At 31.3% G+C, this 23,731-nt stretch overlaps 1 protein-coding gene across 1 annotated transcript in view; it reads left to right on the forward strand.

The window, feature by feature from the left end:
- LOC107453633 (twitchin) overlaps positions 1-23,731 on the forward strand; it is a gene marked incomplete in the record, with an annotated part of 247,518 nt that overhangs the window by 41,253 nt on the left and 182,534 nt on the right. Inside the window, 11 exon segments of the mRNA XM_071179568.1 lie at positions 2,541-2,703; positions 3,774-3,918; positions 5,035-5,170; positions 7,129-7,313; positions 9,080-9,092; positions 10,200-10,410; positions 14,446-14,536; positions 15,531-15,754; positions 20,498-20,588; positions 22,143-22,363; positions 23,634-23,724. Of these exon segments, the coding sequence (XP_071035669.1) occupies positions 2,541-2,703; positions 3,774-3,918; positions 5,035-5,170; positions 7,129-7,313; positions 9,080-9,092; positions 10,200-10,410; positions 14,446-14,536; positions 15,531-15,754; positions 20,498-20,588; positions 22,143-22,363; positions 23,634-23,724 (1,571 nt within the window).

Consider the following 23,731-nt stretch of genomic DNA (forward strand, 5'->3'; position numbering starts at 1 on the left):
TAAGTTCATATAAACTCTTAAAAGTCTTCATATTATCTCTCTTATAACCAGGAGTACCCATACAGAAATAACAATGTGTACAATTATAAAACAATATAGGGTTTAAAATTATAGAACAGTTTTCAAGTTTTAATTTTTTTAAATAGTTTTGGAAGATATTTTTATTAATATTTTAAGTATTTTTTGACTATTTAATACTACTTTTAAAATAATATTATGGGTAGGAGGCTATTTTTTTAAAATTCTTTTAAATGAGAGATACTTTTAACAGAATAAAACCGATAATAATGAAGTGTAATAAAAAAATCATTAGGTGATTAAAGTTGTAAAAAACTTTCAAAATTTTATCGACTTGCGTTTACAGTTTTAAATTGCAATAAATATACTAACAAAAGCGTTAAATAGTATTGAAAAGCGCAACAAGACCAATATTCAGGCGAGATTTCGAAATTTGTGTACGTTAAGCTTGTGTTTGGTCCAATTCAAATCTAGGTTACCAAGTACCCATTTCAACAATATCTAGTTCAACTTATATATCATCGGCATAATGTATCCACATAACTTACAAAAATCATTGATCAAGTAAAAGTCCTAAAATGAAACCACCACTCGCGACTGAAATGACTCAGGAGCCTTCCAATGAGGAGAACCGGGTTCGAAACTCAGCGATGGCTGGTAGATCCGAATCCGGCTTGCATCGACCACAGTGCTGACGTGAAACATCCCCAGTGGTAGACGGATCATGGGCAAGAGTCCCTTTTGCCGTCAGGCTAACCGTGGGAGGTTCTCATGGTCTCCCTCTCCATGTAACGCGAATACGGTTAGTACCATCAAAAAGTCCTCTACGAAGGCAAATTTCTCCTCTGACTTGATCTAGGAGTTCTCTTGTCTTCTGGATTGGGTTCAAAATGACTAGGTTACGGAGTTGAGCATTTGTAGTCGTAAAACCAAAATTGTGTCGGCTGTTCAACGACGCGGTTATAATATTAAATGAAATGAAATTACTAAAATGTTTGTTACCCTTTCTTGTTTATTAGACAAGTGAGACCCATTTAAAATATAAACCTCACCCTATTTAAGTTTTTGAATTGAATGAATTACATTATCGAATGCTTTGAAAAATGTCTAAAAAAGGTTTTGCTGTTATTAATGTTCTTTTCATAAATGAAATTTGTGAAAGAATATCTATGGTGCTTCTATTTTCAATAAAATAAATTGATTATGGACATGAAAAAAATTAAATATAAGAAAAGTAAAATTATCGATTTGATATAAATACTTCGATTTATTTAGAAAATTTCGTCAAAATCGATCTGAAATTGACGTTTTTGCTTGCGGATTTGAAGGTAGCGCATTTTTTAAATGAGTTTAAAAAATTCAACATTATTGACAATTGCTTCGGTATTGAAAAGCCGTCCTAACCATTGAAATTTGGATTCGAAAAAGAATTCAAGATGTCATTTAACTTCTGAATTAAAAACCTTAAATATAGCAAAAGATTTATTGCACCTTTAATATAAGAAATGTAACATTGAAATTATCATTACCTGAAGTATTGCTACAAAAAAATAAATTTAAATAATTTTACTCGCAGTGTTGATATAATTATGTTGACAAGATACCGTATTTAAGAAGCATTTTATAAATCGCTCTTTCTATAAAATACCTGTCTTTTATTTTAAGTGAGTTAATGTTCCATTTATAGGCTACTTAATATGATTCGTCAAGAGGATATTTAGGCAATTTTTTTGAATAATTTTCGTTTCTTAGAACCCTATTTGGGGGTCATCCATTTTTTGTCGTATATTTTTTATTAAATTTTGTTTTTAATTTAAAATTAGATTTTTATCGTTCTAATCTTAAATAAAAATGAAAAGAACTTCCCAATGTGTTCTGATAAATATTTGAACAGCTGTTTATTAAAATGCGGTTTAAGTGTTTTGTTTAAACTTCAGCTTGGATCAATTAAATCATTTAAAAAAAAAATGCAGCAGAAAGTGATTTTGAAGCTTAACCAACTGGTGGTTTAGTAAATGGGCAACATTAGAAGAATGTTTCTACCCAAATACGCTATTATAATAACATGGGAAAGGGAGTGTGGTGAGGCTGGATAGATATTTTAGCTTTTAGTCAATTTTCTCGATATCTATAATGAGGTGTAAAATTTAAATATCTCCGCAAAGTTCAGTTCTTCATTACTATAGTAGTGAAGAAAAAAAAAAGGGGGGGGGGTCCCGAAGAATTTTTGTCCTGGGGCCGCAATTAGGATAAATCTGGCCCTGATTTAGATTTAATTGTTCGATTTAAATCATAAACTGTTAATAGACTGTTTTGATTTAATTTTAAATGGATAGTTCAATTACTGTATAAAAATTTGAAGATATTTCTGCTGATCCATTTTCAATCCATTTTGCGTTCTTTGGAAGGTTTTTCACAGGCTGCGAAAAACCTAGAAAAAAAAATACTAACCTGAAAAGATTTTCAGTCCCCCCATACAAACAATTATGAGATGATAATTGGAATGTGTTTTTATTTTCTAGTCAAACTGATGGCATTCCTCCAACTTTTGCAAAGAAGCCATCCATTAGACAGGAAGATGAAGGAAGGCGTCTATTGTTCGAGTGCAGAATATTAGCTGATCCTAAGCCAACAGTTTTTTGGTTCCATGATGGTAATCCAGTAAAAGAATCTTCAAGGTGCAAGGTAGTCACCTTTTTTTTTCTCAATACATTTTGAAGGAATTTTTCAGTGATTGATTATATATATATATATATATATACTCTGAATAACTTTTTTAAGTTGCAAATTCAATGATTTGTTTGAGAACTTAAGAGATTTAATGAAATGAAATTTGCCAAATTAAATTTGAAAAGGAAAAGGCTNATATATATATTTTGTAATTTTATAATTTTTTTCTCTCCATGTTTTCTCAACAGTTTGAACTTATTTTACGAGTTCTATATACTTGCAGCTTAGACGCAGTAAATAAAACTTATTAATTTTTTTAGTTTTCCTCTTTTTTCGTTTTGTCCCTTTTCTATTTATTTATTGTGCTATATATAAAAAATAGCATTAAACAAAAATGAAGACTAAAATTTAAATACAATTAGTCAAAAGCAGCAAAAAACCCAAAATCATCACACAATTTGGATAAATATGGAACAACTTAGATAGAAACAAAATGAGACATTTCAAGCATGTCAGCTAGTTTTTTTAGGTTTTTTGTCGGTACTTTTTCAGGGTACACACTACCCTGATAACAACATTTCTCTAGTCAGTGGTTCAAACAAAAACTGACAAAATAAGACACTTCAAAGATTAAATTAAGGAGTCCTCAAAAAAATGTCTAACATTTCTTTACATGTCGATAACATTTTTCTGCGGAATGAGATAGATTTATAAAACGAATTTCGTTTTGGCTATTATCTGAAATCAATTAGATATTTATGACCATAGTTTTTGGTGCGAAGGTGGTTGTACATTTTTAAAATTTTATTTAGTTTGGCCATAAACTTTTCTTTTTATAAATAACCGAATTTAAAATTTCTGCCTTTATAAATACATATAAATTTGATAAGGAATAATGAAATGAGCGCACTAAAGAAAAGTATGAACTTCTCGACTCTGGGCTTACATTTATGTAAAGCAAAGCCATTCACTGCTTCTTGAAACCAGTGTGTTCGTTGTAACCGAAGTGTCTATGGATCTATTTTAAATAACACAGTTTTTGTGGTGTCCGACCATTAAAAACAAATATCTGTTTTCTTCTCTAGTTAAGGCTGGATAAAGATGGAAACGCTTATTTTTCAACATTAGAAATTGATGACGTCACAATAGAAGATGCTGGAAAATATAAAGTCACTGCCAAAAATGAATTGGGCGAAAGTCACGCTACCATTAGTCTCAACTTTGATAGCAGTAAGTTTTTATTTTCAGTTTTCTCTTAAGTAATGGGTGCACCACTTTTTAGAGTAATGGCCCACAGCATGTAGATTAACGAAGGCCGCAAGCATGTTAGCGGCGAATATGATCATTTTTATCTGAAGTGTTCTAAGCACCAACTATTTTTATCAGTAACCTTAGTGACATACTTGCAGAAAATTAAATACTTTTAATTATTTGAATTTATTTCAAACTAATAAAACTGATAAATTTTTAAATTTTTTTCTTCCATTTTTTACAATAATGTATATGCATATATACAAGCAAGGAATATGCATTTTATAGAGTAATTCAGGATACGTAGCGTTTTAAAAAGTGTTTAAAGGTGCTTATTTTCGATTTTCGTTTTTTAAAAGCCCATAAAGGTGCTTTTTTCATTGGGTGTTTTTAAAAAGTGCTTCCTTTTCCCTTTTTCAAAATGAGATTTTCCCTTTGATTCTCGCTACAAAAAGCCACATTTTTCCTATCCAACTCAATTCATTCAACCCCAATCTATTTCGGCGTATTGTCAGTGTATGAAAACGCCGTTCTTTTCTACATGATTCAAAATTTCATGATTTTTGACGATGCCATAAGGGGTTTTTATTGCATGACGGGTTTTATTGCATGAGGGGTTTTTATTGCAAGATAAAACTGTCAATTATCAAAAACTTTCTGCCTAATTATGATAATTTTTTTTAGTGCTTAAAAATATTTTTTGAGTGCTTGAAAAGTGCTTATTTTTTGTTGAATAATTTGGCTACGCACCCTGAGTAATATAAATTTGAATGAAATATTTTAATAAAAGAAATTTAATAATGTTCAACCTACTGACTGTTCTGTACTTAAAATGTCGTATTTTAACCTGCTGTCTTCTCCACATAGCGAAACCGGTGTTTCCATGCACTTTGATAGATGAATAGTGTAAAGGGGAGAAACATTCTCCCAATTTTAAACTTTTGTTAAACCGCCAGTGGGTTAAGCAGAAATGAAATGAAATTTTTTTTTTATTACGACGGGCCTCACATCTTCAGTCGGCGGGCACTTTGTGGCCCACACCCCTACTGTAAAGTGTTTAGAACTGATTTCTCACTTATATTTTCTGTATTGTAGGTGAAGATGAAGGCATTCCTGCAGGAGGGACCAAGCCACTTTTTACAGAAAAACCAGCCATTAAAGGTGCTGACAATTTCAAAAAAGTCACTTTTGAGTGTAGATTGATTGCTGATCCGAAACCGACAATACAATGGTAAGTCAATATTAGTTTTTCCAGATTTTTTTTAAATGCTATGAAATGGGATGATAATAATTCACAATAAGAAAAGAAATCAATATTAATGTTAAAGAACAGCTTAAAACTACAATTTAAAAAAAAATGACGCAATACAGCAGGAATTTCGCAAGAAAATTGAACGCAAATTTTTTACAATAAAGAAAACAATGCATAAAATGAAAAATATAATAATGACAACCGATGCTGACGTCATCTGGGAAGTCATAAAAATAGTACGAAACCTTTTCGATCAAGAGAGTGACAGAAGGTTTGCTCTCTCGATGGCTTTCCAAGAAGTCCAGGAAAAGAGAACACAAAATACAAAAGTAAAATTAATACAAAGTATAGAAACCAATTACAAAAAGTAAATAAATTTCAAAAAACCTACCTACTTAAAACTTTCTGTTATCGAGAATTAATCCAATTCAGGCGAAATTCTTGATGACTAAAAATTTGCAATAGTTCAAATTCTGTTTTAATTTTCAAAGAAAATGTTGTTGGAAAGAACAAAAATCAAAGTTTTTCCTCGCTTCTTTACAATCTTTTTGATAAGGAATAATGTAGTATGAAATCGATAAAATGTGATAGTTTAAAAATTTAAGTAATGAATGGAATGACCTTATAGGTTTATTTTGAGCAATAGCAACATAATTCACCTGGGTACATGGATTTAACACTAGGTTTACGGGACAGTGTCATTTTGACGCATTTCGAATTTTATAAGGAAAATTACAAAACCCGTTTGCATTTTTATTTTATCTTTTGTAATGACTTTTATCCATTGATCGACGTAAATATATATTGAAATCCATTTTCTGCAAAAGCGTTGAAACATTGAAATTCTCTATAGTGGTATCTTTACGGAATTCTATTGTGGTATCTCTATGGATATGCGTCCATTCGACGCGATCGTAATGTAGACAAAATTTTGAGTAAACATGCAAACATCACATCCATAATAAATAGGAATGTACCAACACTACTTACTTCCGTTATCGTTAATAAGATTAGTGAATAATGAAAACTTTCCATAAATATATATCTCATATTTTCATTGCTTTTTTCGTTATATTATATAATTACATTGCGTTCTAAGTGCTCTTAAATGTATTCGTTCATGCGTTAAATTGACGCGTGTCCGTAGAGATAAGTATATAAGAAACGTCCGTAGACCTAGTGTTAATGTGAAAGTAACCAATCTGTAACACAAATGTCAGTGTTAAATGAAATTCAGGTAATCCAAATCTATGTAGATAACCAGCAAGACACCCTAAGGCAGTGTTTCCCGAACTTATGACTTTCGTGTACCCTTTCTAAATTTTTCGTTACGCTGTGTACCACTAATAAAAAAAATTAATGTATTTTTTTAAAAATATGCTTACTTTTCTTTTTTAGCACAAAGTTTTCGGTAAAAAAAATACTTAAATTTTGGTAAAAAATTCTATGTTAAGGATAAAAATTATATTTTATTAAAATAATCAAAATAAATAGAATTTATTACAAACCTTCACTACAAAACAATTACACCAAACTTTGAAAGCACAACTGCCTGTTGATATTAACTGTTAACTCAGCAAAAAATAGCAAAAGAAAAATACGTAATCGTAAATTTTAATGGCTGGCTTTGTTTTTAAATTAAATTTTTTGAAATTTTCGTCAGTTGCAAGATATTTCGCATAACAACGCGTACCCCCGCTGAACTGTTCCCGTACCCCTGGGGGTACGCGTACCACACTTTGGGAAACACTGCCCTAAGGGATCCTTTTGATGAGTTTTATCACAGATTTGTTCAGGTATTCAACGAGTAATTCCCTACTTAGGGCAGCTTCAGGCGTAGAGAATCAGGAACAAAAAGTGTGATTATGTGAAAACAAAATTGAGTTCATTTGGTGCAAGTATGAAAGCAAAGTGGTCAGAATACTTATCTTTTTCAGGTTTCACAATGGCAAAGAAGTTGTGGATGGTGGAAAATATAAATATGGTCTGATTTCTGATAAACACAATCATATAGTTTCATTAGAAATAACAAATGTTGTGGGGGCTGATGGCGGTGAATACAAAGCTGTGGCCACCAACAAAAACGGTGACGGACACGCCAATATTACACTCAATTTTGAAAGTAAGATTTCTTTTTTTAATACTTATATGTTTTAAAAATAAGTTTATCTATACTAAATGAAGAGGATTTCTTTTTTGAAACACTAATCTTTTATAAATTAAACTGATTTCACGAGAAAAAATAATTTCTTATTAAATGGTCGTGCAAAATAGTCTCATGAATGGAAATAATATTTATTCGAAATTGTTCGATGATTTAGAATGGTTTCAAGCTCTAGACTTTGTGATGAAGAGATGCTCTCTTTTTGGGGTTGGAACAAATTGATCGGAAACTTTAGATCGATACAACTTTTATTATGTTACTTTTATTTGAATGACTGAAATGTGAATGTTGGGTGAATGTTGACAATCACCCATTGGTAAATGTGTCCGAAATATATAATAGGTCTAGTTAAGTGCCACTACTCGGTCATCGATGTTTATTTAAGGTGTGACAGCCCGGTACTCCGAACGCAGTTGTTTCTCCTAATCTATCCTTAGTAGATATTAAAATATAGAATAAATTTAATAATATCAGCGAATATCAAATCTGATATTTGGGATATTCACCGAAGCGACTCTATTTCGGTCATTCACGATATTACGATACACTGAGGTGACAAAAGTCACGGGATCGCGTACAAAATGCATTCAAGATTTGTGCCACTCTGACGTGACAGAGATTCCTTTTTGGAAAGTGTGAGTGTCATAACCTGCATTAAATGACAGTGGAATTATCTCAAGCCTCGGTGGTGTTAAATTGAGAGCGGCGCTAAATTTAACTGCAATCTTTGACATCACGCTTAGCTCCTTTCCTGAGCTCGCCATAATACTGGTGGTTGGGGGTTGGTTGGTAGGGCCCAGGTAAAAGACTCCCCGTGTAGAAAATGGTGTCTGATACATGTTAAATCGGTCGAATCTCAAAGTCCTCCATGTTCCCATAACAAATCATACCTCGGGGGGTACTGATCCAGGACTTTCCTTGTCTTCTGGCTTGGTTCAAAATTATGAGGCTGCGGAATTGAATATTAGTAGTTATAAACCCTGAAAAAAATTGGGTCGGCTGTTTAACGAGGGTTATGACATATACGACACGATGGTTGGGCAATAGACGACTTCAGCATGGCCAGTTGAGTCACGATTTCAGCGGTTCATGGAAGATTGTGTAATATATATATAATTAATTATTTAATGTAGTTTCAGCGCATTAAATATTCGTTAGTCTTAAAAACCAGATTCATTTTTGATCCGGCACTGAAAGGCTAACAAGGGTGAATACATTATTGTTTAAAAGTAAAATCTTGATGACAAATATCAAATGCACCGAAACGACATTACTTTCCGCTCCCCCTAATCTATATAATAAAATAATAAATTAGTTAATGAGTTAAGTAATAATGTCAAAACTTTTTAAGCAACGAAACTGATGTAATCGGCTTCATCTCTTTTTGATAGGCATAGATAAACAGTAATAGCCGAAGTCAATCATTTTTAATAGGCAAAGACCATCTCTTATTAATGACATCGTTTTTTAATTCTCTGAGGCGTGTTTTATTTATGCCTTAACTTTTTAAGAGGTTTGACTATCGAATTTAGTATTCTGAAGTCAATATTTCTGAACAAGCATTTATGTTGTTTTTTTTTATTCAGTTTAGTTTATACATTTTAATAACCTCATATAGTCGGGTTAATTATTTTTATTTCATTAAATAATGTTTCTTGCATTGCATACATTTTCGAACATTTTTAACCTTACTAATATTTTTTCTTCTTTTTTCTTTTCAATAGATGACAAACCACAGTAAGTACTGCCTTCCTTATTATTTTATCAACATATGTTTATGTGTATAATACAGTCAAACCTCGTACATGTGAACCATTGATTGATTAAGGGACGGATTATTCTCATGTACACTATAAGAGAAGCTATTTGTGAAAAAAATATTCCCTATCTTTTGTCATTATGTTAATTGACTTACGCTGCAAGTGAATGGAACCAGTCTGATGGGAGATGTCTGATTGCATCATTGTTTGCAAAGTAGTAAACAGCTTTTTTCTGTGTTTTTAATACGAATATAGTTTTCGCTTGCCCTGTACAGTGCGCAAATGATCACTCTGAATAACGTTTGATTCTAATGGTCGGATTATCACGTTCTACGACTCAATCTTAATGGTTCGAAGAGGTCACCTTAATTAGCACAAGCGAGAAATCAAACACAAAAACGTTCTGAATAAACACTCCTTTTATTTTCAGCGATTTTTAATTTCAAAAATAATCTCCCAACAGGATCCATTTATGTTAATTTTACTTTTTGCCTCGAGAACTTTTTTATCAAATTATAAAAATTTCCATTCTTTGCAAATATTTATTGTTTTTTTATTATTTTATTTAATGATAATTAAAAAAAGTTTGAATTGTAAGCTTCTTATATCATTTTAAAGAATGACATTTTACACGGCAAAGTACACTATTTGAACGAAATCGGTCGAATAGCTCCCGAATATTAAAAGTACGTTTTTTTTCAAAATTCGATTTCTCAGGTATTATTGGAACGAATTATGCTCTTAAATTTTGCTACGTAAAATGGCATTCTTTAAAATGATGTAAAAATTGTATACCTTACCATTCCAAAATTTTTTATGCGCATCATTTGTAAAAAAAAAAATTTATTTAAACTATGTTCAGAAAAAAACTAAAAATAAGAAAACATTAACTTGATGACTTAAGCAACTCAAAAATTTCACCTAATGAAAATATGCTAATATTTAAAAGCTTCGTGTCTGATTCTAGCGTCATTCTGTAATGGATTCTGTTAAACATACTTCAAAACTTTTCTTTGAAAAAAAAAGAGTATGAATCCACATCTTTAGGAACATTGTATGTTTCATGAATTGTTTTTTTGTTTAGAATTCCAAAGGGTAAAACTCCTAGGTTTCCGAAGAAGCCAACGATTCGTCAGGTGGGCGAATCACTCTTTCTGGAGTGCATCTTGGAAGCTGATCCCCTTCCAGAAATAGTTTGGTATCACGGATCAACGAAAATAAAGGACGGAAAGAGACATAAAATACAAACAAAATCTCAAGGATCCGAAATGTATCTTTTGACATTGGAAATACAAGTGAGGCACTTTTCTCTTTTTCCTTGACCTCTCTTTCGTTGCCAATCGGTTTTTGTAGTTAACTGCAACTATGCGACAAATGTAGTTAACTGAAACTATTCTTCTTTTAAATGTAGTCACTACTAACTACACTGGTGTATGAAATGAAGATAATGATTGAAGAGAGAGAAGGTTGATTATCTCCAGAACTACTAAACCGATTGACATTCGATATGTACGTACACTGATACAATACAATTGAAATAACCATTCCACAATACACGCCGCACATGATCGTGCATGTAACACTGGCTGGAGTCGGAAATGGCCACAGGACAATTCAGGAAATGATAAACTGTATGAAATCACACTGTAAGAGGGGATTAACCCATTTTTGTTTTGTTTATTCTGCTACCGCTGTTTCATACCTTCCGACTTCAAAGAGTGTTACGCATGCGTGTGTATTACAATTATTAAATGGTTATTTTATATGTACTGTACCAATGTATGTACACATATCAAATTTCATTAAAATCAGTCCAGAGATAATCGACCCAGTCTGCAAATTTCTCTTCATTTCTTATACGAGTGTACTTTGTAACTTAGAAACTAATTTAAGGTGACGAACTGTACTGGAGAACTTAATTTACACCTATATTCGAAAAGTTCTTCAATATGAAAGTGGCGCACATTAAATATAAGGGAATAATTAAGAATTATTTATTCAAGTTTACATGAGTCAGTTTGTTATTCTAAAACATTTTTTTTTTCGAATTTGTTCACTTAAACTTTAACTTTTTATTCCTTTTCGTCAGCGAATATTTAATGAAAGAAATTCAAAACTCTCAAATACTTGCAATTTTTAAATTGTTTAATGCTCTTTCCTCTAAAGCAGGGGTTGCCAAACTTTTTTGATCATCGACCCCTACATAATTTTTCGAAATCTCCATCGACCCCCATAAAAGTAATTTTCTGTTAATTAAAATAAAACTCTATTAGATACTGTGTTTGTACATTTATTTTATGATTTTGAACATTTATTAAAGTAATAGTACATAGTGTAACAATAGTTTTATGAAAAATATATTAATGTTGAAATATAAATACCTTAATATTTATGAAATAATAAGTAATTATAAGTAAGTAGAAATAATAAGTAAAGTAACTACGGATTTATTGCTTCTTAATCAATGACATGGGTGTGCCTGGTGTTTTTTTTTTTCCTGCAAGGTACGTTATATTGGGTTCAAAATTGGTCAATTTTAATCTTAAATCCCCTCGAAACTCCACATTTAATTTATTTCTGTTCTTAGTTAAGATTGAATTTACGTGACTGAAACCGGCTTCAACCATATAGGAACTTGGAAATGCTATCATAAATGGCTGAGCTATTTCGTAAAGTCTTACATATTTTTGCATTATATTTATATTTGTCCAAAATTTGCTTATTGTTAAATTTTTAAAAAGCGTCTTTGCTTCAAATCCCCATAATAATTCAGCAAGCTCATCTTGCAGGTTGATGTCCACGTTTTCAATTTGAGCAGAAAATGGCACAATAATCCAATCAGGGATGTCAATGTTTTCCAAATCAACAAAACGCAGTTTAAAATCGTCGCTCAATTTTTGAAGATTACCTGTATATATTTCCAAGTCTTCTTCTTTTATTTCTAATTGTCACATATCTGAAAAATACTGATAATCCTTCGACCAATCGACCCTTCCGGTTCGGATCGACCCCCATTCGACCCCCTGGCTCAGATCGACCCCCGCTTATGTTAAATAGACCCCTGGGGGTCTATGTAGACCACTATGGTGACCTCTGCTCTAAAGTATTAAAGTTCATCGAAAACACGTTCCCTTCCTTTTGAAAGGACATCATTGTTTCGCGAGTCGCATGTAAAAGTGTAACCGAAGTAATTATATATTTTTCGTAATGGCTAGTTTATACGTGATTTTAAATACGTAATTTCTGTTAACGCTCAGCTGCAGGCATTTTTCTTTCATTGACTGAAGATTTGCTCCCACCAAATGAGTTGCGTTAGAAGCGTGTAACTAAACTAACGTTAAAAGTAGAATCGCTACAAACTACTTGTTAGTTTTTTTTGTATCGCACTATTCTCAACGCTACTTTTTGAAAAAAGCAGCACTACAACTACAAAAATAAGAAACAAAAGTCGCGACTACAGTAGTTGTAGCTCGCTATTTCCGACAGCTAGTGTCAACGATGATTTTGTCACAAACTAGTTTAAAATCAAAAAATTACTCATGAAAGCTTCCAAATTCTTAGTAAGATTGAAAACTATATTGTTCGTTTTACTACTTTTTGAATAGATTTCATGTCGATGTATTCCATTGTACAAATAAGTATTCTTCGGGAAATTTAATATCGGTATTCAAATCCTTAGATAAGGAGACTAGTTGTAGTTTTGCTATTTATTCATTCAGAACCGTTTCAATAAAAATAATTTTACGGTATTTTCATCAGTAGTGCAATTTTATTAAATAAAATTTTTTTAAATGTCGGAGAACCTTCAAAATTAATGATTTTTTTTTTAAATCGAGGAACAGATTTTTCGAAATTAAATATAAGATACAATCTTTTTTTTTTTCATTTACACAGAAAACGAAAGTTCATCTTCTAATAATAATAATACTTGATAAAAAACAATCTCTTTAGGAAAAAAGTCTGAAAAATACATTTTAATCGCTAATGTAGAAGCAAAATTAAACTTTGTAATTTAAGTTCATTTTACGATTTTGAAATAATTTTAAATGAAACCAAAACTTTAATGGCAATGAAGAAATTTCAACATTTATCTTAGAATAAAATTTACATTTAGGATATTTAAACTAATGAATGAGAAGTTTTACGAATCATTAGTTTTTTTTAAAAAAATACTTTCTGCGCTATGATAATTAGGTTGCAAATAGTGTTCAATGTTTATTTATTTATTCACTTATTTATTTACTTATTGGGATGAATAATAATAAAAATCTTAACAGAATTTTCAATCGAACGGACCGCACACAAAGAATAAAAAAAGGGAAATATTTTTTTTTGTTTTAAAGAAATGTTGGTATCGTTCGGTTTAAAAAAAAAGGAACGATGGGCTTTATAATTTAAAGATTATTTAACCATTTCATATTTTCTGCAATTGTATTAAGAGGTCACTGAGAGCTTTGCAGTTTTGTCTCTTTATTTCGGACCCAGTTTAACTCATTTCTGTTATCAATTCAATAATAGCTAAACTATTCAAGTCTTATTCAAAAATGCTTATTCCATGTGTTTTCGTTTTGAAATGAGTGAACTTCTACTTACCTATTTGAAAAAAAAAATCTGTAAACTAACTACAAATTTCCACAAAATATTGAATACGTATATACAGGGTGATTCTAAAAGGATGGGCAAAATTTTAGGAAGTGATAGTACACACCCAGGCAAACAATTTTTATCAAAGAATGCATGGTCAAAAACAAAACGCAAAACCGCTAGAGGGCTTCAAAGTTTATGTTCTTATATGGGGCAAAAATACACAAAGAACGATGAAGTTATGTTATAAAAGCAAGTTTAATGGCATGTGATTACAATAAGTGTTAAAACAGTGGCCGGTAGCGGCTATGCACGCAGTACAACGGCGAAGAAAAGATAGGTGAGCATTCTGAAGCACACCAGGCATATGACGAACTTTCCCTGCAGTGGCCGAAAGCTTGGCGACAAGTAACACAGCGCAGTAACTCGCAACAGGAATGGATCTTTCACGTTTGCATCAAACAGCTTTCCAAATGCGCCAGCACCTTAACGTTTTGTTTTCGACCATGCATTCTTTGATAAAAATTGTTTGCTTGGGTGTGTACTATCACTTCATAAAATTTTGCCCATCTTTTCAGAATCACCCTGTATATATACATTCATATTAATTTTCAGCAACTTTTGAATCGTAATAAAAGTTTTTCTTTTTTCCCTAAGAAATCTTTTTTTTTTAAATTTAGAAAAATATATTTGGCTCATTTTCCAATTTTAAATAAATGAGTTTATTTGTAAAAATTTCATTTCAGGATCCGATAGCTGAAGACGGTGGAAAGTACAGATGCAACGCAATTAATGATTTGGGAGAAAGTAATGCCAACATAGATCTCAATTTTCAGGGTAAATTCTTTTATTCTAATATCTGTAAGCATTTTAAAAAGTGTGCACAATGTTTTGACCTACCCAAAAAAAGACTCTTAAAAATACTGAACCATTTGTAACAAATTCATATCTAAACTCATGACAGTTTTATTGAACAAAAATGAATGTTGCGAGTTGAGATTATCAAATACAGTCAGACTTACGTAACTTCCACTTTGCGAATTTCTCTAATGTGCGATTTTTTTCGAAGAACCAAGAACATGTTAGAAATTTCTTCGTAAAATAACTTCCGAACAGCAAAGTGAATTTTCTACTGACCGAACTTTTTCTTTGAAATCCACTTTGCCTCTTTCTCAAAATATTTCGGAACATTTCAAACTTGTTAACTCATTTTATGGGGGAAATAACCTTGAATTGATTTTTGCAGCTACCTGACTTCTAGAGAAAGCGGTGATGAAATCCCTTTTTTATTAGCATTTCACGCAGGAATTCATGCCAAACATCAATTTAGGAGAAAGCGTGACAGAAATTTCTAAAGCATGGAACTATGATGTTCGCAATAGTTTTGCTAAAGCTGGATTCTTAGTCAGCGCGGAAAATTTGGAAAGTGAGTGGGACGAGGATGACAATCCTTTCGAAGAACTTAAAAAAAAAAATAATGGTATAGCTAAGAAAGAACCACGAAATGAATGCACTGAAGAATGATTTTTTTTTTCATTGATACTGCAACCACAGAAACATTAACTGAATCGGATATTTTGGACAGAGTGAAAAATAAAAACAATACAGCAATAAATTGTGAGGAAGACGGATGAAGAAAATGTTAATATAATGTGAAACAATTCGATTTACGCGATAAGGGTTCTAGTGTTTAGGAATTCCTGTTTTGTTTTTCAATTTAACGCATTTTCCGAATAACGAACTTTTTTATCGGGATTCAGCGACTTCGTTAAATGGAGGTCCGACTGTATATATATATATATCGTCACACGTTATTTTGATTTTGTTGCAGGTGGGGACAATTCCAAAGAAGAAGGTCTGGCTCCAGAGTTTTTGGAGAAACCAAAAATCATTCCAAAAGATAAGCTTATCATTCTGCAGTGCAAAGTGAAAGCAATTCCTGCTCCCAAAATCACTTGGTACCAAGGTACCAAAATTGTGAAGGAGAGCAACAGGGTACAAGCTAAAGTAGTTGAAAAGGGAAACGACGAATTCACAGTATCACTCGAAATAAAGGTGAGCACCTCTTTTTTTAAAGTCTTCATACGCAGCTTCAAAAAGGATCATTTTTTTTTTGGTAATACATTTTATGAAAAATAAAATCTGATTTTTTGGCAGGAGGCATGATCGCGGCAAACTAATTCGTATTCTATTTGATTTCACGATTATTTATTGGGAAGAAGTTATTTCTCGTAAGGAACATGAGTTTTATGAAGTGGTAAGCTGCTTAGGCGTAGCATCTGGTAGTGTGTGTGTGGGGGGGGGATCCAACATTTACCGCTGTTGGTTGCATAATTAAAAAAAAGTTGTTTTCTTTAATAGCTGATTTCTGTGTCATGATCTGCGCCATAGTGATCACCCAATTTCGGCAACTTCTGGTAGGGGCGTCGGCGGACACCAGAGGTCGCTCTGACTTACCAAAGATTTTTACCGTTCGCAGAATTTTCTCTGGACATTCGGAATATTTGAGAAATTTCATTATCTCTCTTTCTTTTTTAGAGCAACACAAACGAAATGAGTCACATTTTCTCTTTTTTTCCTTCTTTTGAAAGCGATGGGGGAAAAGATGCCCGTGTATCATTTCAGGCATCCATTTAACAATTGTTTCCTTCTCAACAAATCTAATCTTTATTGCATCGAAAAGTAAATTTTTCAATCACTCGTCATAGAGTTCCGAAAACAAACAAGTCAGTTTCATTTTCATCAGAAATTGTGAGCGAATACCCCATTTAACTCACCTTCAAAAACCCCCTTTTATGAAAAACGAAATCAAAATGTGTAACAGTGAATAAGTAAATAATTACATTCTACAGAAACTTAATTTTTAAAAATGCGCATAAGAATGTTTAAGGAAAAAAAAGATTGCGAAATAGACACTAAGTTGAATGTTTTTAATACTTTTTAATAACCGTCGTTGAATAGTTGATCCAAATTTGGACTACAAATGTTCAACTCCGTAGTCCGAATTTTGAAATCCAATCCAGAAGACAGGGGAACTCCTGGATCAAATAATGGAAAAAAAATTGCCTGCATGGACACTTTTTTTTTGATGGAGCTTACCCGCATTTGCGTTACATGGTGAGGAAAACTACTTCCCACACATAGCCTGACGGTAAAAAGGGACAGTCCCCCACTAAGGATATGTCAGAACTGTGGTTGGTACGAGTCATGCCATCGATTGGGGTTCGGTACTGGAAGGTGAGGAAATTCTCTCTCTCTATGATAAAACACCTTTAGATAGCTTTAGGCTGCTCACTCTCAAAACTATTAGATGAAAAATTCTTTAACATTTTTAGAAACCCTTTTTTTAAACAAAAATTCATTTCGAATAAGTTTTGAGCACATTAAATTTTAAACATTTTCAAGTTTCTTCCCTGCAATCGAAAAAGGCAACATAGATTTCAAGATACCTAATTTTTCTCCAGGTATATAAAATCTGCATTCATGAATTTTTAACAATGATTTTTCTATTGCGCAGCAGAAAAGCTAACGAAAAATGTCTATAGTGTTTGGACACAACGAATCTTAATTATTTATTTTTGTAATACATTATTGATTAGAGGGCTCAGAATAGCCTTCTACTTCTTGCATATTTTTGTCAAGACATGATAAGCTTTGTTTTTTGAGTCAAAAGAATTAAGTAAAGAATTCTTTTGGAGCCTCATAAATAAATGCTTTCATTCTGTCTAATCTGTTATTATTGTATGTTATGAAAAGGTCAAAATAATAAAGGATTAGTACTTGTAGCGGTAACCACAGCACTTGAGTGTCTTATTGATTTGGACTTTTATAGTGGTAGACACACTACAGTACTCCAGCATTAGAGCTGTGATAGAATTCGATGAACGGATACCACTAATTGATTCATAGATGTTATGTGAGAAGCCGGGAGAGCAGTATTAAGATCACCGTACTATTGAGTGGTGATCGTGAGAGCTGCAGTAAGTTCATGGTCGCTTTTGTGTTGCCTTTAGCAGTCGAGTGAATATGTTGTACGCTATGTGTGATTGAGTAGCAACAAGCGCGAGGTGGTGGGTAATGTCACAAGTCACATCGACAATGTCGACCTTCATTTATGAAAAAGAATCCCAACATAGAATCGAGTTAACATGTCTTATATACTTTTACGTATTTTTACGAATTGAAACTTTCAAAATTATTTATTTATAAATCTTTTTAAGATTTCTTATCCTTTTAAAATGTTCTCTATTGTGTTCTCCGAACTTTTGTTTTTAATTAGTCTTAAAATTAGTTTTTTTTTCATTTTATTTTATTTTAAGAAAATAAAACTAATAATTTAGAAACAAGTTGTTAAAAGGAAATTTGAATTATATTCTAAAACATGTTTAAAATATGTTTTCCAAATGTACTTAAAAGTTAAATTCTTTTGTTACAAAATAAATTTTCTTAAATGTCAATAAATCTCAAATATAAACTATTTTACTAGATTATCTTCATTTTTTATTCAAATCTTTTCCCGTTTATTATTATTTTTTTATACTTAGTTTTAGTTATTCTAACATGTTCATCAAAGATAAAAAGGTCATTTTTCAAAAGAGGTTTTAAATGATTACTTAAAAATCGTCTGCTTCAATAAGCGATTTGGGTATTTTTGCTCCATGCGTGGGTGCTGGTAAAAACAGCTGTTTGAAACAGCAGGTGTAGTGAATATCGGTCCATTTTTTAAAGGGGTGAAAGTGGTCTTAGATTACTAATTATGACTTCGATAATGCACACATTTCCTGGAATGTTCTTCTCCATATGTTTGGTCTTTCAAAACAAGATAGTTTAATTTAAGATACAAATTTTAAAACTTTTTAAAAATTTGCACTATTTTTCCAATTTTTTATTAAAAATTGCAATTTTTTTAAGGTGAGTGAAATATTTTTATTTTAAGATTACAGAATTTTTTTTATTTAAATTGCATTGACTACATTAATGTCTAATAATAAAAAATATTTTTATTTTACAAATTTATAGTTTAAGTAGACATTTTCACAAATTTTACCTAGATGAAACACTAGTTAAAAGATATTTTAAATTCAGAAATGGAATCAAAACTAAACACGACATTAATAATAATAATTGCAGGAGGAATGACCTTGGGAGGAAGAAATAAAATCATTCCCTTTCAATAAGAAATAACTTGTTTATATTAAACTCTTTAAAAGTTTCTATGAGAGAAACTTAAACTTATTACCATACAATCATTGAGGAAGAAATAAAAGGGTAAACTATGAATAATTCAATCTTAACTGTCGCTCCCAAGTGTTTGAATTAAAATGAAGCAGTCAGTGAAAACTGTCCTCGCAATTTCAATTTATTCAATTAATTTCAATTCAATTTATTAATGATTAGGGTTTTGTTTACAATATTTTTCCTTTGGTTGTTCATTTTTCGTCTTTTAAAGTTTATTTGTGTATTGCCCATCTTAAATAGGGTTCATTTAAGATTGAGTTAGGGAAATACTGATTTCAATAGTCAGAGATATCATAAAATACCGATTAATTACGAAATCGTTGGAAGAGACGAATCAAGGACACACAGAAGGGAAATAAAAAAAAAATTAAAATCGTTGCTGTTTGATAAGACCTTAATAATATTGAATTTAATTACATAAATAAGAATTTATGAAACAAAATTTTATCATTTTCAATTTCTCTAACAATACTTATTTTTATTTAAAAAAGAGTTGAGAGTTATATAATTTAAACACGCTCACATTTAGTGCCTCGTGTTTAAGTATTTGACAAATTTTTGAATAATTTGATTCGTTTGCACATTAATCTCCGTTGTCATAATGGTCTGAAAATCAAATGAAATAATAGTCTTCGTTTTTATATTTAATTTTAAATTAAATACTTTCGTTTTGAAATGTATTTCTTCTTAACTTAAGAATATTTTACTTTTGAATTGTATTACTTCATATCACTTTAGTTCATTCACTTCCTAGTGTTCATGAAAATAACATAAAAATCGCTGTCTTCTTTTAAAATTTATTTTTCTTTATAATCCTTTAAAAATGATAGTAATGCATCAATAATGTTTCCCTCTTTTCTCAATTATAAGAGTTCGTGTAATTTTCGACAACTGCGTATCCATTTTTTGCTTCAAATCATATTTTTTCACTTTATATTTTTACTTCAACGAAATATGACAATGGAAATTGTTTTAAAGAATTTTTTTTATTCAGAAAGATCAATATTAACTTATTATTTAATATTTCTTCGGAAATGCTGAGGAAATAGTTTTAATGAGTTTTACCATTTCTTATACATATCAATGAAGTTTAAAGTTCTTACAGTTTTGAGGCAATAATTTACAAACAAAAAAGATCTATACAGAACTTTATTTTGTTTTAAAGAGAATGATTCTCTTGTGGACTTTCTTTCTTTCTTTAATTATTTCTTAGAATGGCCTCTAAATAAAAAAAAAAACAATTTTTCTAAAAATGAATTTGCTTATTTTTTTGAATTCCCTTCTTCATAACAAAATTAGAATGTATTTCAAGTAACCAAAAATTATAATTCAGTTCTACAAAGAATCCACTATACAGTAAAGAATTTGGACTAAACGTCAATGAAACAAATGTTATTTTATTGCATTGTACTCTTTTATTGCGTGTATATTTTTCTAAACACTTTCAGAGTGTTTTTTGCATAAATGTTATCGTGAGCATTCTTGTTTTCCTAATAAGGGACAAGATCGAATCAAATTCTGAAATGAGAGCCTCATTTATAATTTTTTTTTTTTTTGCAGGATGCATCAAAAGAAGATGGCGGTGCTTATAAATGTCACATGATCAATGCACACGGTGAATTGAATGCCAACTTAAATCTTGATATTCAAGGTAATTTTTAAACAATATTTGAAACAAATGCGGGAGATCTGCTTATAACAAAAATAGTGTTTTCGAAAAAATATATTAATTTAAAAAATATATCAAAATGATAATGTGAGCAGCACCAAAGAAAATACGATAGATAAGTAAATAAAGTTTTGTTAAGTAAAAATTCTAGAATGTACGACTTTTTCAAAATTCGATTTCTCAGGAACCCCCCCCCCCCACATTTTGTTTCCAACCCATGTTTCAAAATGATCTAAAAATGATACCAAAATGTGTAAACTATTATTAAATGAAATTATAAATATTTACTTAAAATTGATAAACGATTTTGTGCAAAACTGTTCTCTTAAAAATGGTGAAGTTTGGACCACTCTCCCAACTATTGTGAGAATATTTCTTCTCAGATATCCCTTATATATACACTGGTGGACAAAATTAAGAGATGGAAAGCATTTTCGCTCATTTCTATGACGCTATTTCTGGACGGTTATTGATATGAAGGGAACCTGCAACCCGATACCATCCCAGCAACATTATCGAAAGGGACCATTATGCTGGTGGAGGACTCATGGTTTGGGCAGGGATCATGCAAGATAACCACTCCATGTGTTTGACAGTGGTTCCGTGAATGCCCAGAGGTACAAGCAGGAGGTCCTAGAGCCCTATGTGCGTCTTTTCAGGGGCGCTGTTGGCCCTGAGTTCATTTTTATGGACGACAATTCGCGACCACATAGGGCTCTCATGGTTGATGAGTATCTGGAAAGCGAGGATATTCAACGAATGGATTGGCCAGCCAAATCCCCTGACTTGAATCCTATTGAACATGCTTGGGATGCTCTTGGGAGAGCTATTGCGATGAGCCAACCTCCTCCCAGAACCATTCTGGAGTTCAAAATTTCTCTGGTGGAAGAATGGGAGAATCTTCCACAAGTCCTCCTTAACTTCCTTATTAACAGCATGCATACTCGTTGTGCATGCTGTCTGTCAGGGGTGACCATACACCATACTAGAGGCAACACACACTGTACAAGCCTCACTTTTATTGTCATCTTTTATCCTTAAGCTCAGACTACATTGCGTTTATTGGTAATAGGTCTTGCCAGTGAATGGCACTTTCATTTTTATTTTGCATACTTTATTATCATGGAATAAGGTATATCCATACCAAATTTCATTTATTTATATTCAGTATTTTTTGAGATATTTGGGAAAATGTCTTCCATCTCTTAATTTTGTCGACCAGTGTATTGTGAGGGTCTGCTTTAATTCATTAGACTCTCTCTTCAACCATTTAGATTGAGTCAACATCCGATCAATAGATGAAAAATCTATCTTTTTGCGCACATCATTCCATTTTATCGGGAATCTTAGCAGGGGAAACAGTATTTGTTCAGTCAGAATTTATCATTTAATGAATTAATTTTAATGAATAATTTTTAGAGAATTTTTCTGCTTTCGAGTTAAAAAGTCTCTAGACATTCCAATAGTTTTTATTTACATCCATGGAATACATTCAGATTGTGAAAACAAATGAGTGAACTTTTGTTGTTGATTCAGGTGAAAAAATTCCAACTGGGGAAGCACCGACATTTGTGGAGAAACCAAAAATCACTCCCGAAGATGGAGGAAATAGGATCATCATGGAATGCAAAGTGAGGGCCAGTCCAAAACCGGACATTACGTGGTTCTGCGATGGACAGGTGGTCAAAGAAAGCAGTCGCATCATTCAGACCATCAAGCAAGACAAAGATGTATATCACATAAAGCTAGAATTAAAGGCTAGTTCATCTTCCCTTCTTCTTTGATGTTATGGAAAAATGCGTGACTCATGTAAACTTAATTCAGTTTTGAAATATTTTTAAGACTATACTGGTAATATACTAGGTAGTGTACTAGTAATATACTAAGTTAATACAGTTAATAATAGAATATTAGTAGTAATAGATAATTCATATACTAGGTTAATATAGTTAATAATAGGTGATTAGTAGTAAGAGGTAATTAATATACTAGTTTAATATTGTTAATAATAGGTGATTAGTAGTATCAGATAATTAATATACTAGTTTCATTTGGGTAATAATAAGCTATTAGTAGTAATAAGTGATTGATAGACTAAGGTTTATATAGTTAATAATATGCTATGAGTGGTAATAGGTAATTATTATGCTAGTTTAATAGTGCTAGTTTAATAATAGGCTATTAGAAGTAATAGGTAACTAACATAGAAACATTGGTGATAATCTTTCCCGCTGAATAGTTCCGAAATGTATATAAGTCAAAGGTTTCATTTAAAAAAAAAAATGGAGTATCAGCATTCATTGAATGCTGAACGAAAATGCATCTAATTTGAGAAGATTGTTATAAGTGAACCGATAGCAGCCATTGGCTAGTTCACCTTCATGTTCTGCAGGGTTCGTACGAAAAAAGAAGAAATTGTTTTTTACCTTTTTCCAGGCAGTACATAAAATTCCAGGATTTGAAAAATATAACAGAATTTATATTAAATGAAAATTTTGATTAGAATTATAAATAAAATCATAATTCTACGAAAGCATTTCTAAATTATTTAAAAAGAATCAGGTTATTTAAACTATTCCAACTCTGATTAGAAATAATAAGTTGTCAGAGCTAATAACGATTAACTGAATACTAATAACGAATACCGACTGAAATAAGACTAAAGGAATTTATTGTGCAAGTTAATCCACATTAAGTAAAATTAAATAGAACTAAAAATAAAGCTTTTAATCAACAGACAAGCAGAATTCAAAAAATAAATAAAGGATAAAAACGTAATATTTTCGTCTGCTCTAAAATAAATAAGTTTCTCTAAAATATAAAAAAAATTCTGAATAAAATTAAATTTTTGCCTGACTATATTTCGAATCTCGTTTTTCGAATAAAATTTGAGCGTAGTAAAGAAAATGTTTTTATTATTTTTTAGTTATTTGTATGGGTCGTGTAATTTCCACATACTATTTTTTTTTTTAAATTCAATTTTATATATAATGTTCAAAAGTTGTATTTAAATGTGTCTTTTTACAGAATTTGGAATTTACTGATGCCGGGCTCTATAAGTGTAACGTCAAAAATGTTCACGGAGAAAGTAACGCAAATCTCACTCTTAACATCGAATGTAAGTC

The sequence above is a fragment of the Parasteatoda tepidariorum genome, chromosome 1 (genome assembly GCF_043381705.1).
Source record: "Parasteatoda tepidariorum isolate YZ-2023 chromosome 1, CAS_Ptep_4.0, whole genome shotgun sequence".
NCBI classification, from domain to species: Eukaryota; Metazoa; Arthropoda; class Arachnida; order Araneae; family Theridiidae; genus Parasteatoda; species Parasteatoda tepidariorum.